This window comes from Actinia tenebrosa, unplaced genomic scaffold (genome assembly GCF_029948245.1).
Source record: "Actinia tenebrosa isolate PJP-AT-01 unplaced genomic scaffold, QUT_ActTen_1.0 PGA_scaffold4__44_contigs__length_22323623, whole genome shotgun sequence".
In the NCBI taxonomy this organism is placed as follows: Eukaryota; Metazoa; Cnidaria; class Anthozoa; order Actiniaria; family Actiniidae; genus Actinia; species Actinia tenebrosa.
Window position 1 is genome coordinate 7,910,016 of NW_028292581.1, and position 24,984 is coordinate 7,934,999.

Genomic DNA, 24,984 nt, shown 5'->3' on the forward strand with positions numbered 1-24,984 from the left:
TACTCTTTATTTTCTTTTCAACTTGTCTCGCAACGGCGCTGTGACTCAAGCGCAATTTGAAAAAATGTTGCGAGACAATAAGCTGCAAAAAGTAGAATTCGTTTCTTCTGCTTTTGGCAACCATTTCGTCTCCATTGCACCAGGTAAACACTCTTGCAACTTTTGTCGCAACGCTGTTGCGAGACAAGTTGCAGAGACAATTGCTCCGTGTAATCGCGCCTTTATGCGTGAATAGTGCCTGTATCCCATTTTCAGGCTCATGCAAATGTCTGACAAAATAGAAGTCAGGCGTTTGGACGTAATGGTTTCATTACAAGCATAAACGTAATTAAATCGTTTAAATTTGAATCTTTTCAACAAATATATGATCTCAAATACATTGGCATTGCAAGACCATTCCAAATGTTTTTCCAACTCTATACAGGGAAAAAGAAGAAATGAAAGAAAGGACGGAAGAAAAAACGTATATGCTAATTTAGTAATTAATAAAACTATGGCGTGTCACTGATCAGTGTCTCCTAATTAGTCACACCGCGGTATATTTTGAACAATCAACATGAAACAAAATAATGGCGATAACCGTCTGTTTGAGTCCACGGTTTTCATTCCTTGCGCGGATGTTTAGGCTTCATAACTGAATTCATTCTGTTCATTTTCCACTGCTGTGGCGGTAATCGGGTGTGCTATGCCCGCAATTTCTCATGCACGTCAGTAAGTACACAGGACGCCAAAGACAGCCCCAAGGGTGGGAATTTAGCCAATGAGGTATTCGACATTCACATTTTGATTAACGTCGGTTTAGTTATTGCATGGAAACAAAACTTGAACAAATTTTTTATTACGTTTGTATTACTTTCTGTTACACTTGTATGTAAAAATGTAATTTTCTTTGCAAGAGGCAGGTAAATGGAAGGTACGAATAAATGAGGCTGACAGAACACTGATCCGCTAGATTAAAGGGTACAGAGTTGTGTCTAATATCATGGTCTGTTTTTGCATTCCTAAATAAAGTAGCTCTAATTCCAGTTTTCTTCGGTTTGTTAAAAGAAAAGCGAAAAAAAAAAAATTTTTTTTAACGACAGTTTCCTAGAGTGTCCAAATGTGTATCTTCCAGCTTCGTCTAAAATTGATCATGGTCAGTGACCAAGGGAAGAAGACCAAAGTCTACACCATTAAGTGAGGAATCTGTCTTTGCCCATTAAATACAGATCTTTAGTCAGTCTCTGCCATTTCTTTTGGTTTGCGGTATTTACACTGAATCCAAATGCGGTACATCCGTAGCTGACGCCCGCGGTTAACTTGTAAGCGGCGGTCAACGTGATTTTGTTCTTCAACTAGCCCCGCTGAACTGAACATCCTTGACAAGTCATCTGCAATTCAGTAACAAAAATGGAGATTAAGAAATAAGAAATTGTCATTTCCACACGTCTTTGTGTCGGGCTTATAATTGAATTGACATTGCGAAATTCTGGACAGGGGAGGGAGATGGGGTTATCCTCAGTCTAGCCACCTCGGGGGGAAAAAAAGTCGCGAGGGAACTCGCAGCCACAGGGATCTCAGGGAGTGAGCTTCTGACATACAGACATAGTTTCATGCTTTTCAATGACAAATGTATTTCCTAAAATAATTCGTAAAAAAAGCCAGTCTATTAAAGAAACAGTTTAGATAAAATAAAACTTTTCTCACGAATGTTTCTAAAGCTAAATGTTTTTTTTTCTTCTTTCCATTATTTAAATATGAATATGTTAATATATAATACTTACAAAGAAGAAGGAATTATAAGATGAAAAACTGACTAATAAGGAAAATTGAAATATATATTAAATATATAACTATGTATCTTTATCTAAAAATCTACGTTAATAAGCTAAAAATCTAAATTTATAAAATGGCGCTTTCAGCAACCTGAATGTCTAAGTCTATGTTGTTCATATCATTATAAGTTCTTTTTATAGTCCTTGAGCCTCGTAGACATACAAGTGCAGATCTTAACAGAGAGAAACAAGTCTTGGCCCTAATCCATGCCATTGTTTTGTGGTACTCTTCACCTTTCTTTCGGGCTATCAGTTCAGCAAGCCTGCTGTGATATGTTTTGCATTCTTTACTCATACCTCCTGTTGTACAAAAGACAAGGAGAGTAAATGTTCCATGTTCGATTTCGTTTACTCTTTCGGTGTATTTCCGCTTCTTGTCATTTTCATGTAGCTTGTAGATTTTGGGTAGATCTAGATCTTTGTACGTATCTGCATTTGGGTGACAAACCCTTACGTCAAAAAAGGCAGAACGTTGCTTCTCCCAGAAACCTCGTGCATGGATGTCAAGTCTTGCGTCTGCAGCTTTGTTTGCTCCTTTGCTTAGTTTCTCATCTGAGATTGATTGTAACAAGGGCTCAATCTCTACGTCGTTGCATACTGTGCTAAGAAGCTCAGCCTCCAGATTGCGTAATTCGTTGTGACGTTGAATTACGAATCCACCACGTTTACATATCATTGCGTGATCGACCGAGAAATCTTCACCACATACACACTTTGATGGAATGTCTCTGAAAGACCAATTATAACGGAGACGTAAAGCGTCTCTAAATTCTCTCTTGTTCAAGTCGAATCCCATTTCCTTAAGAGGAATTACAGTTAACCAGGTTGATGCTCCTTTCTCTGCGGCTAAGTCCAAGGATCTGGCTGTAATCTTTGGTAGACTTTCCTTCAGGCTTTCAAACGCATCTTTGGATGCTTTTTCTTTCTCAGTGTGACATTTCTGCTTTGCTGTTTTCACTTCAATTTCATCTGGCAACTCGTGAGACTGGGAGATAATCTTCTCCACAAGTGGGGCACTTACTTTGACTGACGATGAGAATTCATACTTTGCGTCAATACAGGATTCTGATGTTGTGCAAAGCAGCAGCTCTGTTTAGTGAGTTGAAAGCATTTGATGCATCAATAAGAAGTACGGCATCTGTGTTATCTGCAGCAAAGATAGTATTCATTGCGTGAACTGCAGCTTCATTCCCTGATCTCTGGCCTGCACACAATTGGAGAGAGCCACTGGTCTCGATGACGTCATCCTTTGACACATTCATTACGCACTTTCCAATGATTCTTCTGATTACCTCTCCAACTCCAATGGGTCTTACGCTGCCTTCATCTTTGTCAAGCGGTATCAAACGACTTGCAACTAATGCCTCTATGGTGGTGGGATCTACATATGTTGTACAGAGGATCTTTGTCATTGTGGCTAGTGCTTCACAAAGCTTTGAGGAGGATTGCTTGAATGACTTACAGGCAAGAATTCTTCTGAAGCCATTAGCGTCAATACCTGAAGGGCCACCCGAGCCTTTAGTTCTCAGGGCTGCTTGTCTGATCATATCACCGTCTATCTCACTATAAATTGACTCGGGTATCTCATCATCAATTGGGCCGAATAGCAATGATCCCAATTTCGCTGGCTGTGGTTCAGGATGCTTCTCCTTGAGTTGAGTCATGACGTCATCTGTAAGTGGTAATATGCCTCCGTTTGTTGATTCATTTAAGAAGCGCAATGCTGAGTTAATTTGTCCTTCCATCACAAGTTTTGCAAAGACTTTTGATCGATCAGGTGGACATGTGGTCTTGTGTTTCTTCATGCGACTTTGAATTATCCTCCCCTCGCGAATTAATTGATTGAGCTCACCGACCTTCCAGAGTGCGAGATGTTTCGCCAGAATGCGCTGGTTTTCTTTAGCTTTAGACTTTTTATTTGGCTTTTGGAGACCCACAGCCAACAGAACAAAGGCAGCTTTTAAGGCAATATGCTGTTTGTCAGAGCACGCATTCCAATCATCTATGTGTAAAGTTATTTGATCGATAAAATCTCTACCAGTTCTCCCATAAGGAACTAAAAAGACATTTCTCCTCCAAGTTGTTATTTCGTTGTAAGCTTCTAGTATGGCCATGGTAGGAATATTAATTTCCACGCCTTCTAAATTTTTACCCCAGCAGATTGTAGTTGGTTTGTTAACGTTTGTATATAATGGAAGATTACCAGGCTTACTCACGCTTTCAGAAGAACAATCACTAATTGAAATAGATGTACATGTATTCTTATCGATCTTATCTATCCATTCAGCGTTATCTCTTGGGAGAAGATTAATGTTTGTAATATTCAAATTCGTTGATGGATTCGGTTGACTAGATACATATTTAATTTCGTTCTCGTATTCTATAGAATTTTCTTGTAAAATTGAGATATCAACTGCTGAAGAATTTAGTCTATTTGATGCAGCTTGCTTTTCCTTTGGGTTTTTATTTTTGGATCCTTTAGGTCGACCTCGTTTTCTCGGTTCCACTTGCGTGATCGTTGACTTCTCATTGACAGGTTTTCTAGGTCTTCCTCGCTTACGCTCAGTTTGGCTGTCATTCGCAGAAATAAGGTCATCTTGGTTATTTATCATCTTTCCAGCTTCTCCAAAATAAAGTATTACGGCTTGGATAGTTTAGTTTAGATTCATTATGTTTTAATTGAAGAAATATGGCTAAATTGTAGGAGCTCCAACGGGACGTCCTTCCTGCACTGCCTCCAAACGCAATCATGTTTTTATTTTGCTTTTTTCCTTAATATTAAATTATTTTCATCATCACCACCATTACAATTACCACCACGACCATCATCATCACCACCAATAGACCCCTTGCACGTCACGTCAAAAAGCAGCTCAATTTGCAGGACGAAACAAAAGAATTTCAATCTTCTGAGAATTGGGAACCTATTATTATGTCCTCCAAATGAAACTGCATTCCTACTTGCTGCAACGGGTCTATACTCCAACTGTACACCACCAACAACATGCCAACAACCTTCATCATCAGTATCGCTGTCATCGTCCCTATCATCACCATCATCACCATATCGTCGTCACTGTCACTATCATTATGCCTATTATCATCAACACCATCATCATCATTATAACACCAAAACCATGATTAGTATAAATATTTTGATCCGTCACTGCACCACAGAAGAAAGAGGAAAACTGTCACGCTGTTTTAACTAAAAGTAAAACAAAACTCGTGCGTCTCACATGTCAGTTACACAAGAATAAACCCATTGTCCTTAGTAACTCACCAAGTCATTTAGCGATTGAATAAAAGAATATGATTTGCATAGGAAAAGCAGGAAGGAAAGGCTAAACAAAACGTGCATGAGTCAGCGAAATTCATTCTACTCGAAAGTGAAACTCGCTGATGCGTCGAGTAAGTAATACTGATGTACCTGTTTAGCCAGCTGATTCAAAGTAGGCATATATTCAGCATTAGTCTAAAGTCTTATTATAATATCTAAGATGGAGCTAATAAAACGCAATAAAACTGTAATAAAATGTTTAGTGTTTAGATACGTTTTAGTTAATAAAGTACACTGGCTTTTTTTAAATTTAAATTAATCAGAAGAAGCGAATATGCTTTGGTTATTGGATCGAAAAACTGTCTTATCAGGATGAGTAGAATGTGCTTACACCAAAAGTATTCAAAAATATGTGTTGTTAATAAAGAAGAGCTTCAAGCGCGAAAAATGCGTCGTAAGAGTTCGCCATTCTAAACCAGATAAGTGCAAACGTCAGAGTTGAGTTGTTTGAATTGCGACCCTCGAAGTTGGATGTCTCGTTTGCCGAATTACCACGCGTTTCAACGACCGTCAATCAAAAAAAATAAAAAATAAAAAATTGGCTGAATTAAGGATTTTAGAGGATTAAGGGATTGAAATCTTTAATTCAGTCTAAGGTCTAAAATCTCCCCTAGTATATATATTTTAAATTTCAGTGCCTTAATTGACGGTCGTAGAAATATTCTAGTCCACGAACGATACATCAAACTTCGCGGGTCGCACTTCAACGATATTGGTAGAAAACAGTGAACTGAAAACGCTGCCATGATCAAGTTATTACAGAATAACGGCAGAATAAAGCACAGGGAACAAAGCTTCACCACCGGTATAAAATACTTCCCTTCTGCTCTCCATAAAAATCCGATTACATTTGTATGTGCCAAAGTCTAAGAACAAAGAAAGTCTTAATATTTAATCAATGAACAGAAAAATGTCAAGCAAATAGAAGAGGGGCAATCTTTTACCACAGATATGGAACACTTTTCTTCTATTCCAAGACTGATGAGTCATTAAAGTCAGCTTATATCTGTATGTGACGATGTCTAAGAGCCACCTGACGAATGTCACCCAAATCGTAACTAACGGAAGTATTAGAGAGGGCATAAAAAACCTCTTCTCATTCCAACAGTGTGATTCTGAATTCGGCAAGAAATATGTGCGTGTGTGTCATAATAGATCGTCATACTTAGCGAATAAACAGATGAATCATCACTAAGGGCAGGAATCGAGATGAGGGGCAACTTGCCCTCCATCAAATACGTAAGAAATCAGTGATTCATACAATGAATCCCTAAAGTAAGTTCAAATTTCGCGTGTGTCATCATTGATAAGTGTTTGTCATGCTTAGTCAATGAACTAACGAATCTCAGCCAAATACTGACGGCAGATTCATGGCTGAATAACAACTCTCCCGCATAGACGTAAAAAGAAATGAAACCACTTGAGTTGAAAGACAGGTGTTACCACAGCGGGACCGATTACTGACACTAGATCTTGCACAAAGATCAGTGGGAAATGTGTTTGTTAAACTCCGTTACCATAATACAACTCTTTATATTCTATTTGTTTTCTTCAAATGTTTCTTAAAATAGGGTTTATTGCTTCAAATGCAGATTCAGTGACGTTCTGGATGAATGCGAACTGTTCATGGATGAGTGTTTTTTTTTACTTGACGCATCCTATCGACTCTTAAATGCAAGCTAATGCTATTACAAGGGAACGTACGTTTCTCAGTTTTGTCATACATCATTTGTTTACTCACAGATGAAGTAAAACAAGTGAAAACAGCCCTAAATAATTCTACTTTTTTAAAAACAATTTTACCGACCTGCTTGATGCCTGTGTTCACATAAATGACGATCAGTTCTATAGAATTATTAACCAAGTATACAAAGCGGACATATACTACGATACTTCGGTTTAGCTATCAAATATAATTGTAATAATTTAAAACACAAAATATAGGGACATAAGATGACAAGCATTTGCACAAGGCATCATCAAAATACCAAGTGTCAAAGTTACAATAAATAAAGATTATAGCACAATTTGTATTCACTTAGCAAGTTGACATCCGAAAGGAAAAAACGGTTTATATTCGTATTGGGACGTTGGCATACGTCAGATGTATAGTTTGAAAGCGAGGACCACTTTATTACCACTAATATAACGTCGAAATACTCTAGAAGTGGCAGTCGACTAAGCAAAGTAATGTCAATATTTTAAAGCATAAAACGTGCATCGATGTGTACGAACCCATAAACACTGGGCAATATCGACTCAAGCAATTGAAATAGAGCAAGCAAACAATCGGTTTAACCATAGTTAACGTGACCGCTGTAAGACTTGGAAAATTTCGTAGAAAATAATGCTTTTAAATTTAAACTGAGTAAAAGCTTTAACTTGCAATATTCGTTGAATATAACATTTATTTATCAAAATGCAGAAGCAATCAAATCAGTATTTGTTTAGATTTTGTACTGCAAGAAAATTCCGATCTTCAGTAACTCGTAAGCTGTCATAAAAATCTGAATAACATTCTTTTACAAGATAGAAAACTATTCAAATATTCTTACATATATCCACAAGAGGTCCTTAGGCTACTTTCGATTGTAAAATGCTAATGCCACAAAAGTTCCATAAACAAACATTGCTTGAGTCAACTTGGCTTTGAAATACTTCCTGAGTTGATATGCTAATAGATGTTTATCAGGGGCAGAAACTAGAAACACGTTTGTATTGAATCTTTTGATATCCTAGAGTGTTCGTGGATCTACACAAAAATTTACCATTTCTCAGCCGACCTTGGCAAAAGAACGCGCAACAGGTGCCATAGCTAGGTAAAGAAATCAAGCTGGGATAACGATTCAAGTCACCCACAAGTTTATTGATCTGTAAGAGAACTTTTAACTTAGTGCTCTTATATTGGAATGGCTATGTGCGTACCTTTAGCCTTGAAATAACAAAATATCGACAAGTGTGTCAGATAAAGCCGTGATTTAAATTCAAAAGTAGTTCCTGCAAGCCAGAACTTGAGTGCCCCAATATAAACATCACTGCGTTGGAAGGCAACTACTGACGTCTTCTTAGGCTGATTTGTGTACTTAGAAGAAAACCAACAACAATTGGAAAGATTTTATTATTTATAAAGACTACAAATAATACTAACTTGTCTCTCTTTTTTTTTTCTTTGTCTCTTGAATAACATTAAAAAAATCTTCCTTTGATGTTTTACTAATGAATATTGCTGAGTTCCCGACATGGCATTTTGCCATGTTAAACCAGCACGGAACAGGAAACCCGGGAATTGTTTTCGCGATAAGATTGAAAACAGCGACGCCAAATCCTCTGATATCCGTCAGGGATGTGATGTAAAATACACTATTATTTAAAAAAGTTTATAATTGAGCTGAAGCCATAATCCTGGCTACAAAAAAGATTGATCAAGGCTGGCTGTGATTTAGCGGTATTCTGTTATAAGTAACGCATAACAATACCTTGGCGAGATCATAAATCAATAAACTGTATGAAACGACTCATTCGAGCATCCTGATTGGTCGAGCTTACAACCTGTTATAAACCTTTTTTTGTGGAGAACACGGCTTTGTTAAGACTGTCATTAAAACACCCCCAAACGTCTCAAGCAAATGATTTCAATTTCAAATTCGACAGAACAAATCGTCTTGTGCTTGGCTAATAAAAACCATACAAGTTAAACAGTGATGCACATTTTGAAGCCTGGATTACCTTTTGACTCTTTCGAGTCGCGTTCTGAATGCTCATAGCAAATCCAGCATTAATAAATTGATCGGCCGTGCGTCACGAGACTTGGTTGTCAACCTTCAACATTCTAGAATGTCATAATGACCTTGCAAATGAACTATTATTATTATCAACACGAAACACCCTCATAGACTACGACCTGCTTTGATGATTGTTCATTTTATTCAGCAGTTACTTGGTTTTTATATCTAAAAAAATCAGTACTCAACACCTAATCAAATGTGCGCCTTTGAATTTTAAGTACACACTAATGCTCAGTCGAGGCACCTGTTACCTCGGCTGTTTATCAAGAAACAAATGAACTAGAAACGTTCGAAGAATATATCTTTCTTATCTCATCTTGAGCTACTTGCTCACGATCAGTCAAGGCATATTCATGCGTCAAACGAACTTGTCAAAGACTGCTGATGTTTTCGATATTGTTAAAGTACACCACTGTGAGGAAGTGTGGTATAAACGTACTGTTTCACTTCAATGTGCTCTTTAGACCGCTTAACGATCACGTCTCTCTTAATTCTATCATTAATAATAACAAAAATATCAGTACAAGAAAAAAATTTGGAATTCTTGTGAAAAAATGCTCTTCCCCAAATTATTGGAATTCGTGTCAAATCTGGCTTATATAACCGTCGAAGAAAGCTACATTTTGAGCGATATATACATATGTATTAGATATCAAAATCTGATCTATAAAAATATTTGCAAGCGGTTTTATGTTTTCAGTAAACACACCCAGCTATCACGGGCTTATATTTATCAATTATAATATACGATATCACAAAGTTTCGTTCAGCTGTTGTAGCTGTTTCAGTGTTCATTGCCTTCCAGTGTGTTGCAGGGTGACCGGACATGATTCTTCGTGCTTCATTAGTAATGACATGCGAGAGAAAGATTTCGAGCAGCGAGGACAACAGTATTTCTTTACATCGGAGTGAGTTTGAAGGTGAGCTCGGAGATTTGAACGATCGGCAAAGGCTCTTTGACAGTACGTGCACTTATAAGGCTTTTCCCCAGTATGAGTGCGAACATGTCCTTGCAGCAACCAAGGCCGGCTGAAGGCCTTGCCGCAAATTTTGCACTTACAAGGCAGCGTATGTGTGCGAATGTGCATTTTTAGCGCTCCAAGGGAGACGTACAATTTCTCACAGTATTTACAGTGGAAGGGCCTCTTCTGGTGAGTGTTGCAATGAAACTGTTGGTGTCTCAGTAGATTGGTAAGGGAAGTGTAGGTCTTGTGACAGTGCTGGCACTGATTTCTGATCGGTAGATTTGTGACTTTCCCATCGGAGCCAAAATTCCCTGAGGCGATTTCTATCCCTTCAGCATTGGCTCTCGCCAAGAGTGCTTGCTTTCTTATGGCATCTTGAACTTCTTGATTCTGCTTCCCAGTCTGAATGTTGTTGTTTCCAAGTGCAGAACTAAGGAAGGTATTTTGCGAAAAGATTCTTGAGGGCTCTGATACGACACTGAAGTGAGCGTCGGCTTTTTTCCCGAAGTTGGGAAGAGATTCTTTGACACACTTATCCTGGCCAGACGCATTGGCGCTGATTTGATTAAACTCTCGGACAAAACCTGTTGCATATCATAAAAACACATGCTCATTATTAATGGCATATAAAATTACACGAAAAAAAAATTAACTTATTTTGATACTTCTTCGATATAACGTGCATTTTTCTATCATAGAGAAGACGTATATTAACTTTAAATGAACTTCAAAACGCTTGAAAGTCATTTGGCTATGTTCAAGGTCGTTTCTTGGGTGAGATGCACTTGTTACCCAAAGTTGCAAGTGCACAATACGAAAACATAAAAATTTCCTAGAAACTTCTCCAAACTCACCGTTCCCGGGGCTCGCGACGATAAGAGTAGTTGGTATCTTCCTACAACGTTCAGTTTTCTTTTTCACGAGAAAAGATTTTGGCATTTTGAAGCTAGAATACGGCGTATAGATCAGTGATTGTTTTGATCCGTGTACTCTCTGCGCATTCCAAAAGTCTTCTGATTAATATCAACAGACCGTAACACAAGGTGAGGGAAATACGCGTGACGTCACAAGTCAGGTGCAAGGCCACATCAATCTCTAAGTACTCTACAGGGGTCTATAGATATGTTAAATTGGCCAATCACAACCACTTTCGACTTAACATTGATCCTTGTTTAATTCCATGTTCATAAACAATTACATAGGTAAACCCATCCTTTCCTCACCCACACTTACCCAACCCAAAAAAATAATTGACTTGGAATTCGAGTTATAATGGAAATACGAAAGGAAATGTCGTTGTAGCAAGTTTAAGCTCCGGGAAGGATTTCAATACAGGTGATTAGTCTCAGCCGTAAGGTTTACACTTGACTAATCTGGGAACAAAACAGGTTATTGTGATGCGGGGAAACCAAATGCAAAATATCATTGAGAAACTTGATCTTGATCATAATATCTAGTCAGTGGAAAGCAGAGACAAGCGCTGAAAGCAAAACGTGCCTTGCATCTTCATCAGAGACATAACATAGTTCTCAATGAAACCATCTAATACATTAAGCCTTTATTTCGACCATCGTATGAACGCTAAAAGATTGAAGGCTTCTTTGTTGAGGTTGACTTAAGTTAAATTAGCGATTAAATGACGGGCGCTTTGTAAGTGATTCATGCAACAGGTGACCTTATTAAGACAATGATAATTACTCATTCAAACCAAGTCGATTCCAAAGTAATAAATCACAGTCTGAAAACAGTTTAATTTGAATATCTCTATCAAAGAAATCTTTAGAAACTAGTTCATCTGTGTATGTTATTTGAATCCCTTTTTTCTTGAAATAAATAATTTCTGGTCAATTGGTTTGTCTTTTTTGATTTCCTTCGTAATTTCGTGGCCTCCGTCGAAAAAAGTGAAAGACAAAGTCGCATTTTACAGCGACAGACTCACTGCTCGTGGTTACACTTGACTTCATCCTCAGTTAAGAAGTTTACCTTATGCTTTTTTAAACCTTCAAATATTTATGATCAACATCAATAAAATCATGGACGGTTGTATACAGAACTTTTCTTACAGCAGGAAAGGGAATTCTGAGAGCAGAAAACGCTAGACAAGACTAAAAGAAATAAACATTTTAAAGGCAGAATCGCAGGTCCATACAAAGACTCCATACAATGGGAATCAATAGAGCTTATCAAATCAAAGTTCAGACCTTTGTGGAAATCTACCGCTTTCGCTATTTTGTTTATTTGAGACTTACACTATACCAAAACTAATAGCTATCAAGAATTAATTTTATAACATTTCTTGGCCTTAGATTTCTTCTGTGGGTTGAATGACAAAATTCAATGATATTTGGAAGCCGATGTCTTCCTGGAAGACAACAGGTTTCTTTCAGTGTGTTCAAGTATGTTTTTTCCGGCCTCAAAACACGTTTAGTTTTTAGTACAGCAGGTATAAAAATGAAACCTCTGAAATAACCTGGTCTTCCCTTTTGGCTCCCGCGTCGAAGGGAAAAAAACATATGTGGTCATATCAGCACATTACTCATCCTGATTCATTCAGCTTTGTTTAAGATGAAACCCCTCTTGTGTGTCGTTGAACTTCCTGAATTGGTCAATAGACTCACTGTCGAGGTTAAATGACTCAAAGAAAGCCACACTAAAATAGATATATTCAATTGTTTCGATCATTCTGAAACTGAGATTATGCTTCAGGAAATTACCGAGGTTGTTACTAAGCCATGTACTTTTTGTACGACAATCCCATATGCCTCATTGTATAGTTCGGAAATAATACTACTATTTCGATCCTATTTTACTGAGAAATACCGGAACACGTTTCAAACGCAAACAACCAGTTGCTTGAAGAGACATTGAACTTCAGGTGCTGTCAGAAAATACGCAAAGTCAATAAAAAAAAAAAAACTATATTTATTTATATTCCTAAATATCTTTGGAATCCTTCTACTGGAAGTTCATCGTTGATCTACCATCTATATTCAAGTTTATATATATATATATAACCACTTAATTTTTGAACTTACGTTTTGCGGTTATTTTTGAATTATCTTGCCTCGAAAACGAAAGCATTTTTCTTATTGCTGCAAAGTCAAATGATATGAATAAATATGGCCGGATATCTTCAAGGTGCTACGTGACCCAAGAAAAGGTTACAAAACGTCTTTTACAATACCAATCTGCTCAGTGCTTATTAATGACAATATTATTTCACGTAACAGTTAATATACACTTGTGGTGACGGATTTTGTACAAACCTGGAATGTAAGACTTTCCTGATTCATTTAGATGGGTAACAGTACATTATCTCTCACTCCCCCAACAAATCAGTTGTTAAGTTTGAACATAGTCAGTCTACTTCAAGAAACGAGAATCTTCAAAAAGACCTAATTTTGTAGTCATGTTTTAATCTCAAAAGTAGACTTACTCTTTAAATTAAATTTTCCATTATGTAAAAAAGAAAGGACTGAGTAGAAGAACTAGAGGAACATAGTATAGTTTATTTGAAATCGGGAAAAAAAGAAGATTAAAACAGGGATAAAGAATCGAGAAGAGGAAAAAGAAGGGTATAGGGTCTGTGTTGATTACCTTGTTCAAAGAAGTACACTCTAGTGCCATCACCCCTGACATAGAAGTTGTCTTCAAGACATCGACCTGCAGAACGAACAAAACTAAGTGAGACCAGAAATTTAAAATCAAAGACTGTTATGTTGCTGGGAACTTCATTTCGCTTGCAGTAAATTATGTTTCAGCCAGCAAATAAACGAGAATATTTCAACATTCCCAAGTATTAACAATCATCAGGGTAACGGAAAACAGAACAGAAATAGTTTTTATTCTCATCAAAAAAGCACACGTTTCATCAGTTGCTGTCAGTAGCGTTGGAAATTCTGCAATGCAACGTCTTCAACGTCTTTGAGCCTATTTATCGTCTTTTCTATCAATCAACTTATAATTTTGTACATCTGTTATCATCAGAAATTTTTGTATTTGTAAGAAGACATTTTTCTCACCAAATGCAACAAGATTTTGAAAAAAAAAAGTTTTTATTTCTTTGGTTTTCAAGACATCACGAGTTAAACGGCGTGCGTTTTATCAAACAGCTATTTTGGTTGTTCTTGTCTATCATTAGGTACACACTGACTTCATAAACGCTTGGAATACGAAAGAAAGCAGCACGTATAATGTAGTGACTGTTAATGGTTACCACTAACGCTAAGGGGCTTGACAATATCTGTATGATCGTACGGTCATGATTGTTTAAAAATATGTGTGTATATCACCCTGTAATTATCATAGAATTTGAGTGATTTTACTTAGCCGTGACGAAAGAAGACTAAAAAGGTTGCTATATCTTATTTCCATTGTCATTTTTTTGCGTGTCTTTTTGACTATTACACATTTAGACACCACGACATCACGAACGTATTAGCGGATTAATTAAGTGATGTATTCTGTAATCATTCTGAAAGACATTAGTAAGAAATCACTTTTTCCTTGTTATGACTCAAAGCTATAACACTGTGGCTACTAGATTTTGCTCCATGCTTTTATTAAATGAAGCTATTTATTATTCGAATCTCCCAGTAAGGATCATTTCAAGGGCTTCATAATCACCCTGGATTCATTCTCTATAGGGCTTAAATTAACTTGGCAAAGGTGTCTTCTATGATATTCAATCGTTCATTAGCATGATACCCCAAGGCTACCTCACCCGTCAGGTGGAAGTTCACACCCTTAGCATGGAATCAGCTGGGTCATCTATAAGGCCACGCTTGGAGTGTTACCTTTTTTGAACCTGAGCTGTGCAAGATCGTAGCGACCATAATCTCTAAATAGAATCACCCCTCCGGGCTTTAGTAACTGAAAAAAATCAATGAATCGTGTGAGCCAAATATTTACTCAAATTCTCCCTTTTACCCATTGGTAGCTGTGTTAGGACATACACTAACTTGGAGTGCGAGCCGCACCTATGTTTTACGAGCCAATATCAGTGCTCCGATTTGCTTGTTTATCGGAACCGCATAAATCAAGTACGGAAAGGCGCGACCAAATTGTTTTTACTGACATGTTTTTAGTGATGTTAATCTAAAAACACCAGTCGCACCCTAAATCCTTGTAATACCGTCGGTGGTCTGTTGGAATTGCTTGGAAAAAGCACCAACAGTTTAGGTACTGAAAGTTTAGGTACTGAAAGACATAAGCTTTTTAAGGAGCCAAAGGTTTCCGTTTCGTTCTTATTCCTTGAGCATTACGTTTTAAAACCACTTCTTGGCGAACCTGAAATATTATTTGTCGACCGTGGCCTATCGTTATTTTTGAAAAAGACCAGTAATTGAATTACATTACATAAAACATTTTGTTACTGAGACGCCTGCCTGTTTACGCCTTATTCCTTATTTCGTCACTCGAACAGCATGCGGAAATTTAGGTTGAAGACATTCGGTAACCAGAATTGATGGATGGGTGGATCATGGAGTTATTTCAGAAGCATTTTTTGGCGTACGAGAAAACATTTATGTTGCGTGAACGCCGAAAAAACAATTAAATAAAAAAAGCAGTTTATCTTTACACGCTAATGGGCAATTTAACACAAAGGGTTATAACATGAAGCAAGCATCGTCTAGCATTTTTTTCTAGGGCTAGTGAAGGATAATTAGCACACTACCTTCGCTAGCCTTGATATTACAGTCTGCATTCTGAAAAGAAAATATCAAAAAATTAAAGAATATAAAATAACTGAGTTGATGATCTAGAATGGAAAAAAGATCGAAATATTCCTTAAACAAGAAAACAGAATTTTTAGTATTATATTAAAACGCGCATAATCCTACAATTTGCCATCAATCAAGGCATATCTATGACATTTCGTAGGTATGTGCTCTTAAAAAATGAGTTTTCTGACAATAATTTGGAAACAATTATTCAGGTCACCAAAACTTGCCTTATCCCGACCACGATGCCGTGCCGGTATTCATGATTGGATAGCGCGCTCAAAATTTATATTATTTCACATTTTGCATTGGTACAAAAACCCAATTACACCAGAGATACGAACCAAAGTCCTTTTCAAATCTAAACGTATGTGGTTACTGAAGTACAAATTGGAAGACTGAAGGATGCAAGAAAGTGTGGAACGGTTGAGGGATTAAATGAAAGAGAAGAGAAAGGAAAGTAATGGATTAAGGAAAGAAAAGGAAAGAAAGACTAAAAGCAAGTACTCACTTGTCTGGATGGACGGCAGAGAGAACGAAAATTAACAATATAATATCAAGACTTCCATCTGGAAACGGATACACGAAATCCTCTTGTGTGACATCACACACAAATGCATGACAGCGATCTGGATTATAGTCTTGATGCTCCTGTGATGTTAAATCAAAGTCAAAAATCTTCTCTTTCTCTTCCAACTTAAAGCAACATACGCTAGTTATACTAGGATCATTTAGTTTTTTATATTTTGATTCCCACTGACTTTTGATTTTACTATGTGTCACGAGGCAATATAAAATTAAAAAACAAAAAGCAAAAATTGCTATACAAACTGGGAATGGTTTAGAAAATCGATGGTATATTGCAAATGGTCTTTTATCTGATTTATTTTTAAAACTTTGCCCCCATTTTTGAAAGAATTTGAAACAATAATTAGTAAGAGAGTTGTTAGATATTGTACAGTCCTTTGACTAAACATTGTCGTTCGATCGGCTTCATCCCTACGCACCTAGACCGAAAAGGATCATGGGGATAATTAATTCACAGTTACTAGCTGCCGCATATGTTACCTAACACGTCTTGAGCTCGCTCTTTTCGATCCCATTTAATTTGCTAAAACCATGCCTCGAGCATACGGCGAAGATTTAAACTGGCGAGCAGTTTGGATGACGCAAGTTGTGGGTAATTTATCCGTTATCCTTTTCGGTCTGGGCGCGTAGGGATGATCCAATCAACGACAACGTTTAGTCAAAGGACTGTATATAGCATAGTTAAAGGAATCATTACTGACAGAGATATTGATGGCTCTTTATGGGAGACACAAACTCTAGGGGAACACAGGGATAAAGGATATTCGACCCCCTTTGATCACTTTTGGGTACTTAGTCCTGGACTTAAGATGTTTCTCTATGATATTAGGAACTTGTTGTGCATTTGATTTAATTGGAAAGTACTATTTTAATGAAATGAAAGAAACTTACCTTCACCAAGTCTACAGCAGTTTTTGAAAAGTCACAGCCATATACAAATAAATTAGGATCACTGTGTAAAGAAAGAAAAAAAGAAAAATTTTGATTTCCCATCTCAAGATTAGATACAGGATTTTTAAAATTATTTAATTTAGTATTAATGTATTATTAATCAATTATTAAGTCCTGTTACTGAATTAACATGGTCAAAGGGCACTTGTGTTACTGAAGTGTGAGAGCAGGATGGAACATAAATGAGAGAAAAGGATGGGTGACCTCCATTAATAATAATAACAATTATAATTATAATAATTTAATGCTTATAAGGCACATTTTCCATGTTGAAATGATCAAATGCGCCGTAACAAAAGAATGACATAATTAAAAATATTTTTAAAAGGCAGATTTAAGTATACACAATTATAAAATATGAGATTGAATATTCAATCAAAATGTTATAATACATGATATAAAAAGACCTCAGAATGCCCCTAATTTGAATATTACACTTAAGTGTCTAAAAACTCACTTATTTGCCTCAAGAATAGGGAATATAGTATTGCCAACACCACATCCCACCTATGTAATTCAAAATAATGATACACATTTAATGATGCTAAAGACTGCAGGGGTAGCAAAGTATTGGTCATATGGGGGGGGGGGGGGGGGGGTGGTGCAGTGCAAATAGCCATTTTCCAACCAATACACATGTGTATACATTTTATTCTTAGTGTCTTTAAAGTTTTTTAACATATCCATAAGCTCAGCAAAACGTTTTTTTTTTGAGGGGGGGGGGGGGGGGGGGGGTCACTGCATATCAGTAAGCAACTAGAAACCTTTTAATTTCTTAGAAAATGACTATTATAAATTAATTTGGACTTGCACTGCAGTGCATTGTTGGGGGAAAATATTATATACTCAAATGCACTTATTATTTACTAATAGTATGTATAGTGATTCTTCAAAGCTATAGGTATATCACTAAAAGCAATGATAACCTGCCACATTAGACTGATCAACATGTGACCAGTCAAAGTGACCAGTTATGAGTACTGGCCTTTGAGTTGTTTGGTCCTGGAAGTGTCAATTTCAATGTCAAAGACATTTTCCATTGGCTGGCTCATATGTTAAGCCCTGAATCTCTTGTGAAAGGAATCTGATTATTATCTTGACATTGCAGTATATTATTATTATGTTAGGTACCTCAAGAACACATTTCTTTTTGGAATAATTCTTTTCTCTCAATAATCTATCCTTTTGTTGGGATACAGCAGAATCTTCAGTCTGAGCTTGTGTATCTTTTGACACAGTTTCACTCTTGTCTAAAAGGCTACTAGGTGTATTCGTATTGGATTCAGAATCTTTAGTGTCTTGGTTTGTGCCTGCACCAAGCTCTGGAAATTCAGTAAATAACCAGTGTCTGTCTTTAAAAAATCTAAAAATGGAAAATTACTCAATGACTCAGTATCCAAGTATTAAATTCATCATAACACCCAAGTATTAAATTCATCATAACAGCCAGACAAGCTAAATTAAGGAATGCTTTAAACATTGTTATCATCAATCAACATGGGTTTTTTGATGTAACGTACACCCCCAAGAATATAAATTGGTTGATGTAATGGTTCTTAATTCTAATATATAAAGTACTGCTTTCTAATTTGGCCCACTTTTGTACAGAAAATCTACCAAAAGTGTTCCAGATACTTAGTTTACAAACCTGTTCTGATGTTGGTTATAAAATTCATCCCAAAAATTGCTAGCTTCAGTTTCGTATTTTTCTGAGAATGAAATATAATTACAATGCCGATTAAGCATGATGAAAACATCAATATTTTATAAAATAACATTTATTTTACTTTTTACATATAAGAAGATTTATTTAGCAGTTTCATTGATAAACTATAACTACAATCAACAGAATCAACAGAAAAAAAATTAGTTTGATCATTTACCTCGCATTTCAGTTTCTATTTTAACAGCTGAATTTTCCGTGATCTTTTTCAATGCCTGTTGTTCCTGTTCAGAATCCCACTCAACGTTATCCCTAGAATAAATAATGATAAACAACACAGGACTTTTAAGGCTTACATGTATGTATGTCCCATTATATCCATATATACAGTTAGTATGTCGACATCTATATTGGAGTTTGATACAAAATCATCAATTATGGATTACCATAAAATAATCTATTATATTTTACAATATATCTATCAAGCTTACCAAGCGTTGTGCTCAAAAACTTTTGAAGGATCTGTCAAAAGGCGGCTTCCAAATTGAGGTCTTTTTCCTTCAACTTCGTCCGCCATTTTGAAAACAATTGTTCGTGAGTCATTCTACTGTCACCAAAACGTTTACCGCTGGACAAACAAACAAACCAGTCTAGAATTTCAACTTGGTTCTTTCTAAGTTTCTTCATCCGTTTATTCCTCCCTACTTCTGGATTTAGTCACACGTTTATAAGGTAATGTTCCTAATATAACCTATTTTTGCATGATTACTTGTCTAAGTTTGAATGGATCCGGAATGAATTAATATTTTTCTGTTTAATGTGGCGCCTATCGCTATGGTACGAGGCACTATCTAGGGTCCATGGCTTGAGGCTGCAAAAAGGCTTTATGCAGAACCTACTATTAATAGAAAGAAATGTTAAATTGAGCAGAAGCATGTACAGTATCGCTTGAGGCCCATGAGCTGTAGAAATGAGCTTGCTATCAAAAGTGAAATTTCATTCCATCTTTCCCTGCTTTATATATTATCTTTGTATATCTTCATGACAGACTTGTTAACTGTTGAAATTTTACCTCTTATAGATAAACTTGTGCTATTAAACCGTTTAATTGATAACTGACGATGTCGAAATTCTTTATTTGATTCAATACGTACAATAATAATAAAAAAATTAACCTTAGTTGGTAGATACGCTGGCAGTCGTTTTAAAAACCATTATATTCTTGGTGCTTTCTGCTTTCTGCTTAAATATTTGCTTTCTTTTCATTTTTAAAGCTGTAGACGAGCTAATGAATTTCGATTCATCACCTCCCTGGATTCACTTGCGTTTTGAAACCCCAGCCGGACGTCCTTATGCTAATTACTAATCAGCGGAAGTAAAGACCGTCTGAAGCACGTCAGGAACAAGCCAGACCATCTGGTTTCTTGACGAAACAAACGCCTATTTAAAAGATGGCTTACTTCTGACTCTTGTAAGAAGATTTTAAACGACGTGATCTAGTCCAGTCCAAATCTAAATACGCTCACTAGTTGTCGTGACTTATTCGTTCCGGCTTTCGACCCCCTCCTCGAATCCTCTTCCAGATTCTAACTCAAATTATCCACTAATTTTTACCTCAAGGTTATTAAATGGATTCAGACGTCACCCAAAATCTCACTCTGAAATTCCTTGCGTTCCATGCTGTTGTCGCTCCAGATGTCAAGACTGGTCAAAGTCTTTTGCACGTGTCGTGCATTAATGGAGATCTAGAAATGCTAAGCATAATACTGACTTGCAGCCCAAGTCACTTAGATACTTTGATTGCCCTGTCAATCAAGACTTGTCATAACGATGAACCCCGCCTACCAGAGGAACTTATCACCAAAACTCAAGATTCTCTGCGAAGACAACAAATGCTGCACATCATTGAAACTGCTGCGGGATCATCGCATCCCAAATCAATGATACATGCTGTGGCCAAAAAGGGCCATGTATACCAAATGGGGATTCTGCTCAAACTCGGCCAAAGAATAAACAGTCTATCTAAAGATCCAGAAGATAAATCAGCGACTCCATTGATTCTTGCCAGTGCTTATAATACAAGTGATATGGTTGAATATTTACTGTTCCGTGGTGCGAACAGTGACATTACTGATTCCCAGTTCAATATGGCAATTCATTCAGCTTCGTCATGTGGGGACGCGCGGTCTATTATGGCTCTTATTGCAGTTGGTAGTGATGTTAATGTAAAGGGTTTTCGTGGTAAAGCGCCTTTGCACTTTGCCTCCTTGAATGGAAAGTTAGAAGCTACTAAAGTCCTTTGCGAAAATGGCGCGGACGTGAATGCGCGGACCGCATTTGGAGATACTCCTTTGATCTGCGCCGCACAGAATGGCGATTATGAAAACATGAAACTCCTTCTTGAAAAAGGCGCCAATGTTCATGACCGCAATTCCATTGGTTACAACGCCTTGTTTTATGCTGCGAAGAAAGGGTTTACAGATATAGCCAAGCTGTTGCTCAGTTCAGGATGCGATGTTAATGCAAGGGCGCGCATTCGAGATACACCTCTGACTATTGCATCGGGTATTCGAGGGAATAAAATCATGGTAGAGTTCCTACTTCGGTCTGGAGCGGGCATTAACATGGCTGACAGGCAAGGAAGGCAGGCTCTACATCATGCAGGCGATGCTGAAATCATTGACTCTCTTCTTGATGCTGGTGCGGTGATAGAATCAAGAGATCTCTATGGCTTGACCCCTTTGTTGTTTGCCTGCAGCTCCGAAAATCGGCACAGCAGCATGGAGGTTGCTACGAAGCTTATTCAGAGAGGAGCCTGCGTCAACGCGCAAGAAGTGCTTAGCCTGTACTCACCTTTACACCACTTGTGCGCACATCATGACGTCGACAGAAATACTGTCAAGCTACTACTTGATAAAGGAGCTGATGTGAATGCCCTAGATTCTGAGGGAGAGACACCTCTTTTTTCTGCAGTCAGAAACGCGGACGTTGAAATTGTAGAGTTGCTTTTGAAGCACGGAGCGTCTGTTGATATAAAAAGTGTTTCTTCTTTGACGCCTTTAGACGTTTGTTCCTCGGCTGAAGGGGTTCATGGAGGAGCGTTGGTTCTTGAAGTTTTAAAAAAGTACAATAATAAAGTGTAATATCACTTGAATGCCCATCTTAAGGATATGCTAATCAAAAATAAGATTGTATGTTTAAATTTTAAAATTAAAAAATTCCTTCCTCAAATTAACTGATAAGCTGGGTTCAAAACGAGTTTAACAAAGTACTGCTGACATTGGTTTGTTCGACATGCATAACGACCTAATGTTTAGTGCGATAGATTTGTTGGAGTGGAAGGGATGTCGACCTTATTAATTGGCGTAAATCATTTTTTTCTAGTCTTTTGCCTATTTTTTTTTGATGTAATCATAATTGATTGGTTCATTCGTTTGGTCAGTGTTTTTGTTCAGTGTATCATCCGCACCGAAAATGGTAGACGGAAATTGGAAATGCCGGATAGGAAGCCAACAGTGGCGGGGCATATTCAAATAAGATGTTTTATAGTTTATATCATTCAATACTGCATGCCTTTCGATCAATGCTGGATGATGATCACGAAATGTCAACAAACTGACATGGCCATATACGCTTGACCTAATTATTAAGCGTCAATCTGATGACATAATGAAAGGAGAGCTTGGTTGTATTGATGGGTTGCAAGCATTCCCAAGAGAGTTAAAAGGCAAAAGCATGGCGGCCATTGTGGTGCCGTTAATAATGGAGTCTAATAAGAAATAGTTTGTTAAATTGCACCAACGCTCCCCCGAGAGGCCGCGATGGCGTAACGTGCAATCAAAGAATTGGCGGAGTTATGGCACAGAAACAGGTAGCTTCATTTGAGCTGAGTCATTGATCATGACCTTCAGAACGATCTAAAGACCAACCAATCAGAATTGAGGATTTAACACTGTATTTTGATTAGCATTTCCCATGATTCTGCCTAGAGAAGCCATGAAATATAAACTATTCATTATTTAAAATGATCGTAAATGCTAGTCAGTCTAACTCATGACGGAATTCCACTTCAATTGACAAGAGAAATCTACATTGTATTACGTCCCTGCTCAAAAAATGCATTAAAAAATAAATGACCAATAATTCCTTTTGGTGAAGGCGGTCAACTCAGCTGGTTTGTTCTTCACATATTTTATATGATCTTCTCACACTTACATGTGACTAGCAACGGTAAATAACAGAAATTCGTAGCCATGAAAAGAAGTAAATAAGTAGAATACATATGACAAGTTTTATCTAGATAGTCTAGATAAAGGTTTGACATTGACATTTGTAAGGCCAAAAATAGTTTATTTATGGGTTATCATTGTGCGCATCAGTAGTATACTGACTACAGTATACTACAATGACACTAAGTCTAGTACCCAAGGAGAGGGGATTGTGTGGGAGGGAGGGAATTCCCAGGTACCAGCTTTCCCGGTTCTTTTCCGCTCTTTTTTCGCGAATCTTCGTTACTTTAGGTTTACACTCAAAATCCCTCGTTTTACAATAACTTTCGTTTTCTCGCGCGCTCATTGGTCGATTTTTATCATCAATAAGAGGACGTAGGCGGGGGGAATAAGCTGACGTCGACTAGCGTGTCTTGCTCTTGGCTGTGTTGATCACTAAAACGAAAAGTTTTTATTTTTTATTTTGTAAAAAAAAAGAAAAGAAAAGAAAAGAAATGAAAAAACTCGTTAAATTTATAATGAACCGCCATCATAGTCCATCATTGAAACTGGTCTGCTTTTGAACGAGATCGTTTGTTGTAAAAGCTATATTTAAATAAGTTTAACCTTACTTACTAGCGCATATATGGTAATTACCAGCTGTAACCCCAAGAGATATATACGCTAAATGATGACAATGACATTAAAATAGCAAATGTTAAAGAGTTATTGCTGGTTGTTTTACTGGTTTATCGCAGTATATGGACACTGAATCAGTAACACCAGCAGCTAACACCTCGTTGCTCTTTTTATGGCAAATAATTAAAAAAAACGCGTGATGACGATGACGATGATGGCGATGATGATTATGATAATTACAATATGGTCTTCATTTTAATTGGGTAAAACAAATACAGCATATAACCTGATTTCCAATTTGACCCCCCTAAATTGGACATCAGTGGTAGGCCTGCTTAGACGTCCGTTCTATAGGAACAGGATTGCTTTCAAACTTTTATCTATTTTATTTATTTATTTATTTCCCCTTACCGGCTAAAGCAATCAGTCCAATCAGGAAGCACACGGAAACAGAGTAAAGTTTTTGCCTTCCGGCAGCTGCACTCGAATGAGCGTGTGCTAACATGCCTTCAAGTCACCTGCACTTATCGCTAATTAAGTGCTGTAGTTAAATGAGGACACGTAAAGTACAGGAAGAGAGGATGTAATGATTAAGTGAGATAAACTATATTTGAAGATAATCACTCCTTGATTGTGGAACATTCATTCATAAAGCCGTCCTTAATCTGCCATATACTTTTATTAAAGCGTTTGTGGCAACTACGACGTTTGCGTGAATTATTATCAGCCATTTGAATCTTGTCAGGGATCGATATTGCAATATTTAGTTTGCATCCATTTTCAGCGACCATTCAAATGGACGACTTGCACTAAGTCACGACATCATGATGATGCATGCACTTTTATTTGACATTTTTTCAAAGAGTTTTCTTGTTTCTTGTTGTTTTTAGTAGTATTTTTTTCTGCACAAAAAACTAAATGTTTTTATATCTCGTCGATAATAACACTATGTGCTTCCGTTATCTTTTACGGGACGAACGATCGAGGCTAGGAAGCAAACACCACTTACACCTGACACGCAAAACGTGCATGCTTATTAGAACAGCTGTATGGGCTTTAATCAATTACACACACTTGAAAAGAAGGGCAGAAAAAACAATTCCGAAAAAAAAAAAAAAATGGTGTACTCATCAAATCCAGTTACTTGTTAAATTCATATCAGTTATTATTCATAACATTTTATGAGCAATCTTCAATTGTTACTTCTGTTGTGGTTGTTGTTGTTTGTTGTTTAAGTAGTAACGGTACCGTTGATGATGTTAATGGTGTTGTAGAGGATATTACATCTGTGCGGGGATACGAATTTTA

At 37.1% G+C, this 24,984-nt stretch overlaps 3 protein-coding genes across 4 annotated transcripts; 1 reads left to right on the top strand and 2 right to left on the bottom strand.

Annotated features, from left to right (window-relative positions):
- Positions 1 to 822: 822 nt before the first annotated feature.
- Positions 823 to 19,528, bottom strand: LOC116287178 (tRNA N(3)-cytidine methyltransferase METTL2). 2 transcript variants are annotated; one of them, XM_031693821.1, is made up of 12 exons: positions 19,321 to 19,528; positions 19,050 to 19,141; positions 18,815 to 18,875; positions 18,298 to 18,529; positions 17,624 to 17,673; positions 17,107 to 17,167; positions 16,139 to 16,278; positions 15,582 to 15,612; positions 14,701 to 14,776; positions 13,502 to 13,567; positions 12,940 to 12,996; positions 823 to 1,370 (listed from the first exon to the last, which is right to left on the bottom strand). In XM_031693821.1, exons 1-12 carry the CDS (start codon positions 19,404 to 19,406, stop codon positions 1,213 to 1,215), a joined length of 1,110 nt encoding a protein of 369 aa, XP_031549681.1. In that variant the 5' UTR covers positions 19,407 to 19,528; the 3' UTR covers positions 823 to 1,212. The 2 variants fall into 2 exon arrangements, with proteins under 2 accessions (XP_031549681.1, XP_031549682.1); XM_031693822.1 differs by lacking the exon at positions 12,940 to 12,996.
- On the bottom strand, positions 9,060 to 10,941 carry LOC116287181 (uncharacterized). The gene is made up of 2 exons (XM_031693824.2): positions 10,759 to 10,941; positions 9,060 to 10,488 (listed from the first exon to the last, which is right to left on the bottom strand). The coding sequence occupies exons 1-2, from the start codon at positions 10,841 to 10,843 to the stop codon at positions 9,731 to 9,733; spliced, it is 843 nt and encodes a 280-aa protein (XP_031549684.1). The 5' UTR covers positions 10,844 to 10,941; the 3' UTR covers positions 9,060 to 9,730.
- On the top strand, positions 19,481 to 22,999 carry LOC116287177 (uncharacterized). The gene is made up of 2 exons (XM_031693820.2): positions 19,481 to 19,561; positions 20,450 to 22,999. Exon 2 carries the CDS (start codon positions 20,458 to 20,460, stop codon positions 21,970 to 21,972), a length of 1,515 nt encoding a protein of 504 aa, XP_031549680.2. The 5' UTR covers positions 19,481 to 19,561; positions 20,450 to 20,457; the 3' UTR covers positions 21,973 to 22,999.
- The last annotated feature ends 1,985 nt before the right edge of the window (positions 23,000 to 24,984 follow it).

Excerpts from the sequence above, each read along its gene's own strand:
- LOC116287181 (XM_031693824.2), bottom strand. The coding sequence starts at position 10,843 with ATGCCAAAATCTTTTCTCGTGAAAAAGAAAACTGAACGTTGTAGGAAG. Across the intron at positions 10,489-10,758 it reads CGTCGCGAGCCCCGGGAACG|GTTTTGTCCGAGAGTTTAAT; the intron begins GTGAGTTTGGAG and ends GATATGCAACAG.
- LOC116287178 (XM_031693821.1), bottom strand. The coding sequence starts at position 19,406 with ATGGCGGACGAAGTTGAAGGAAAAAGACCTCAATTTGGAAGCCGCCTT. Across the intron at positions 18,530-18,814 it reads TATAACCAACATCAGAACAG|ATTTTTTAAAGACAGACACT; the intron begins GTTTGTAAACTA and ends TTCCATTTTTAG. Across the intron at positions 14,777-15,581 it reads TAATATCAAGGCTAGCGAAG|TTACTAAAGCCCGGAGGGGT; the intron begins GTAGTGTGCTAA and ends GATTTTTTTCAG.
- LOC116287177 (XM_031693820.2), top strand. The coding sequence starts at position 20,458 with ATGGATTCAGACGTCACCCAAAATCTCACTCTGAAATTCCTTGCGTTC.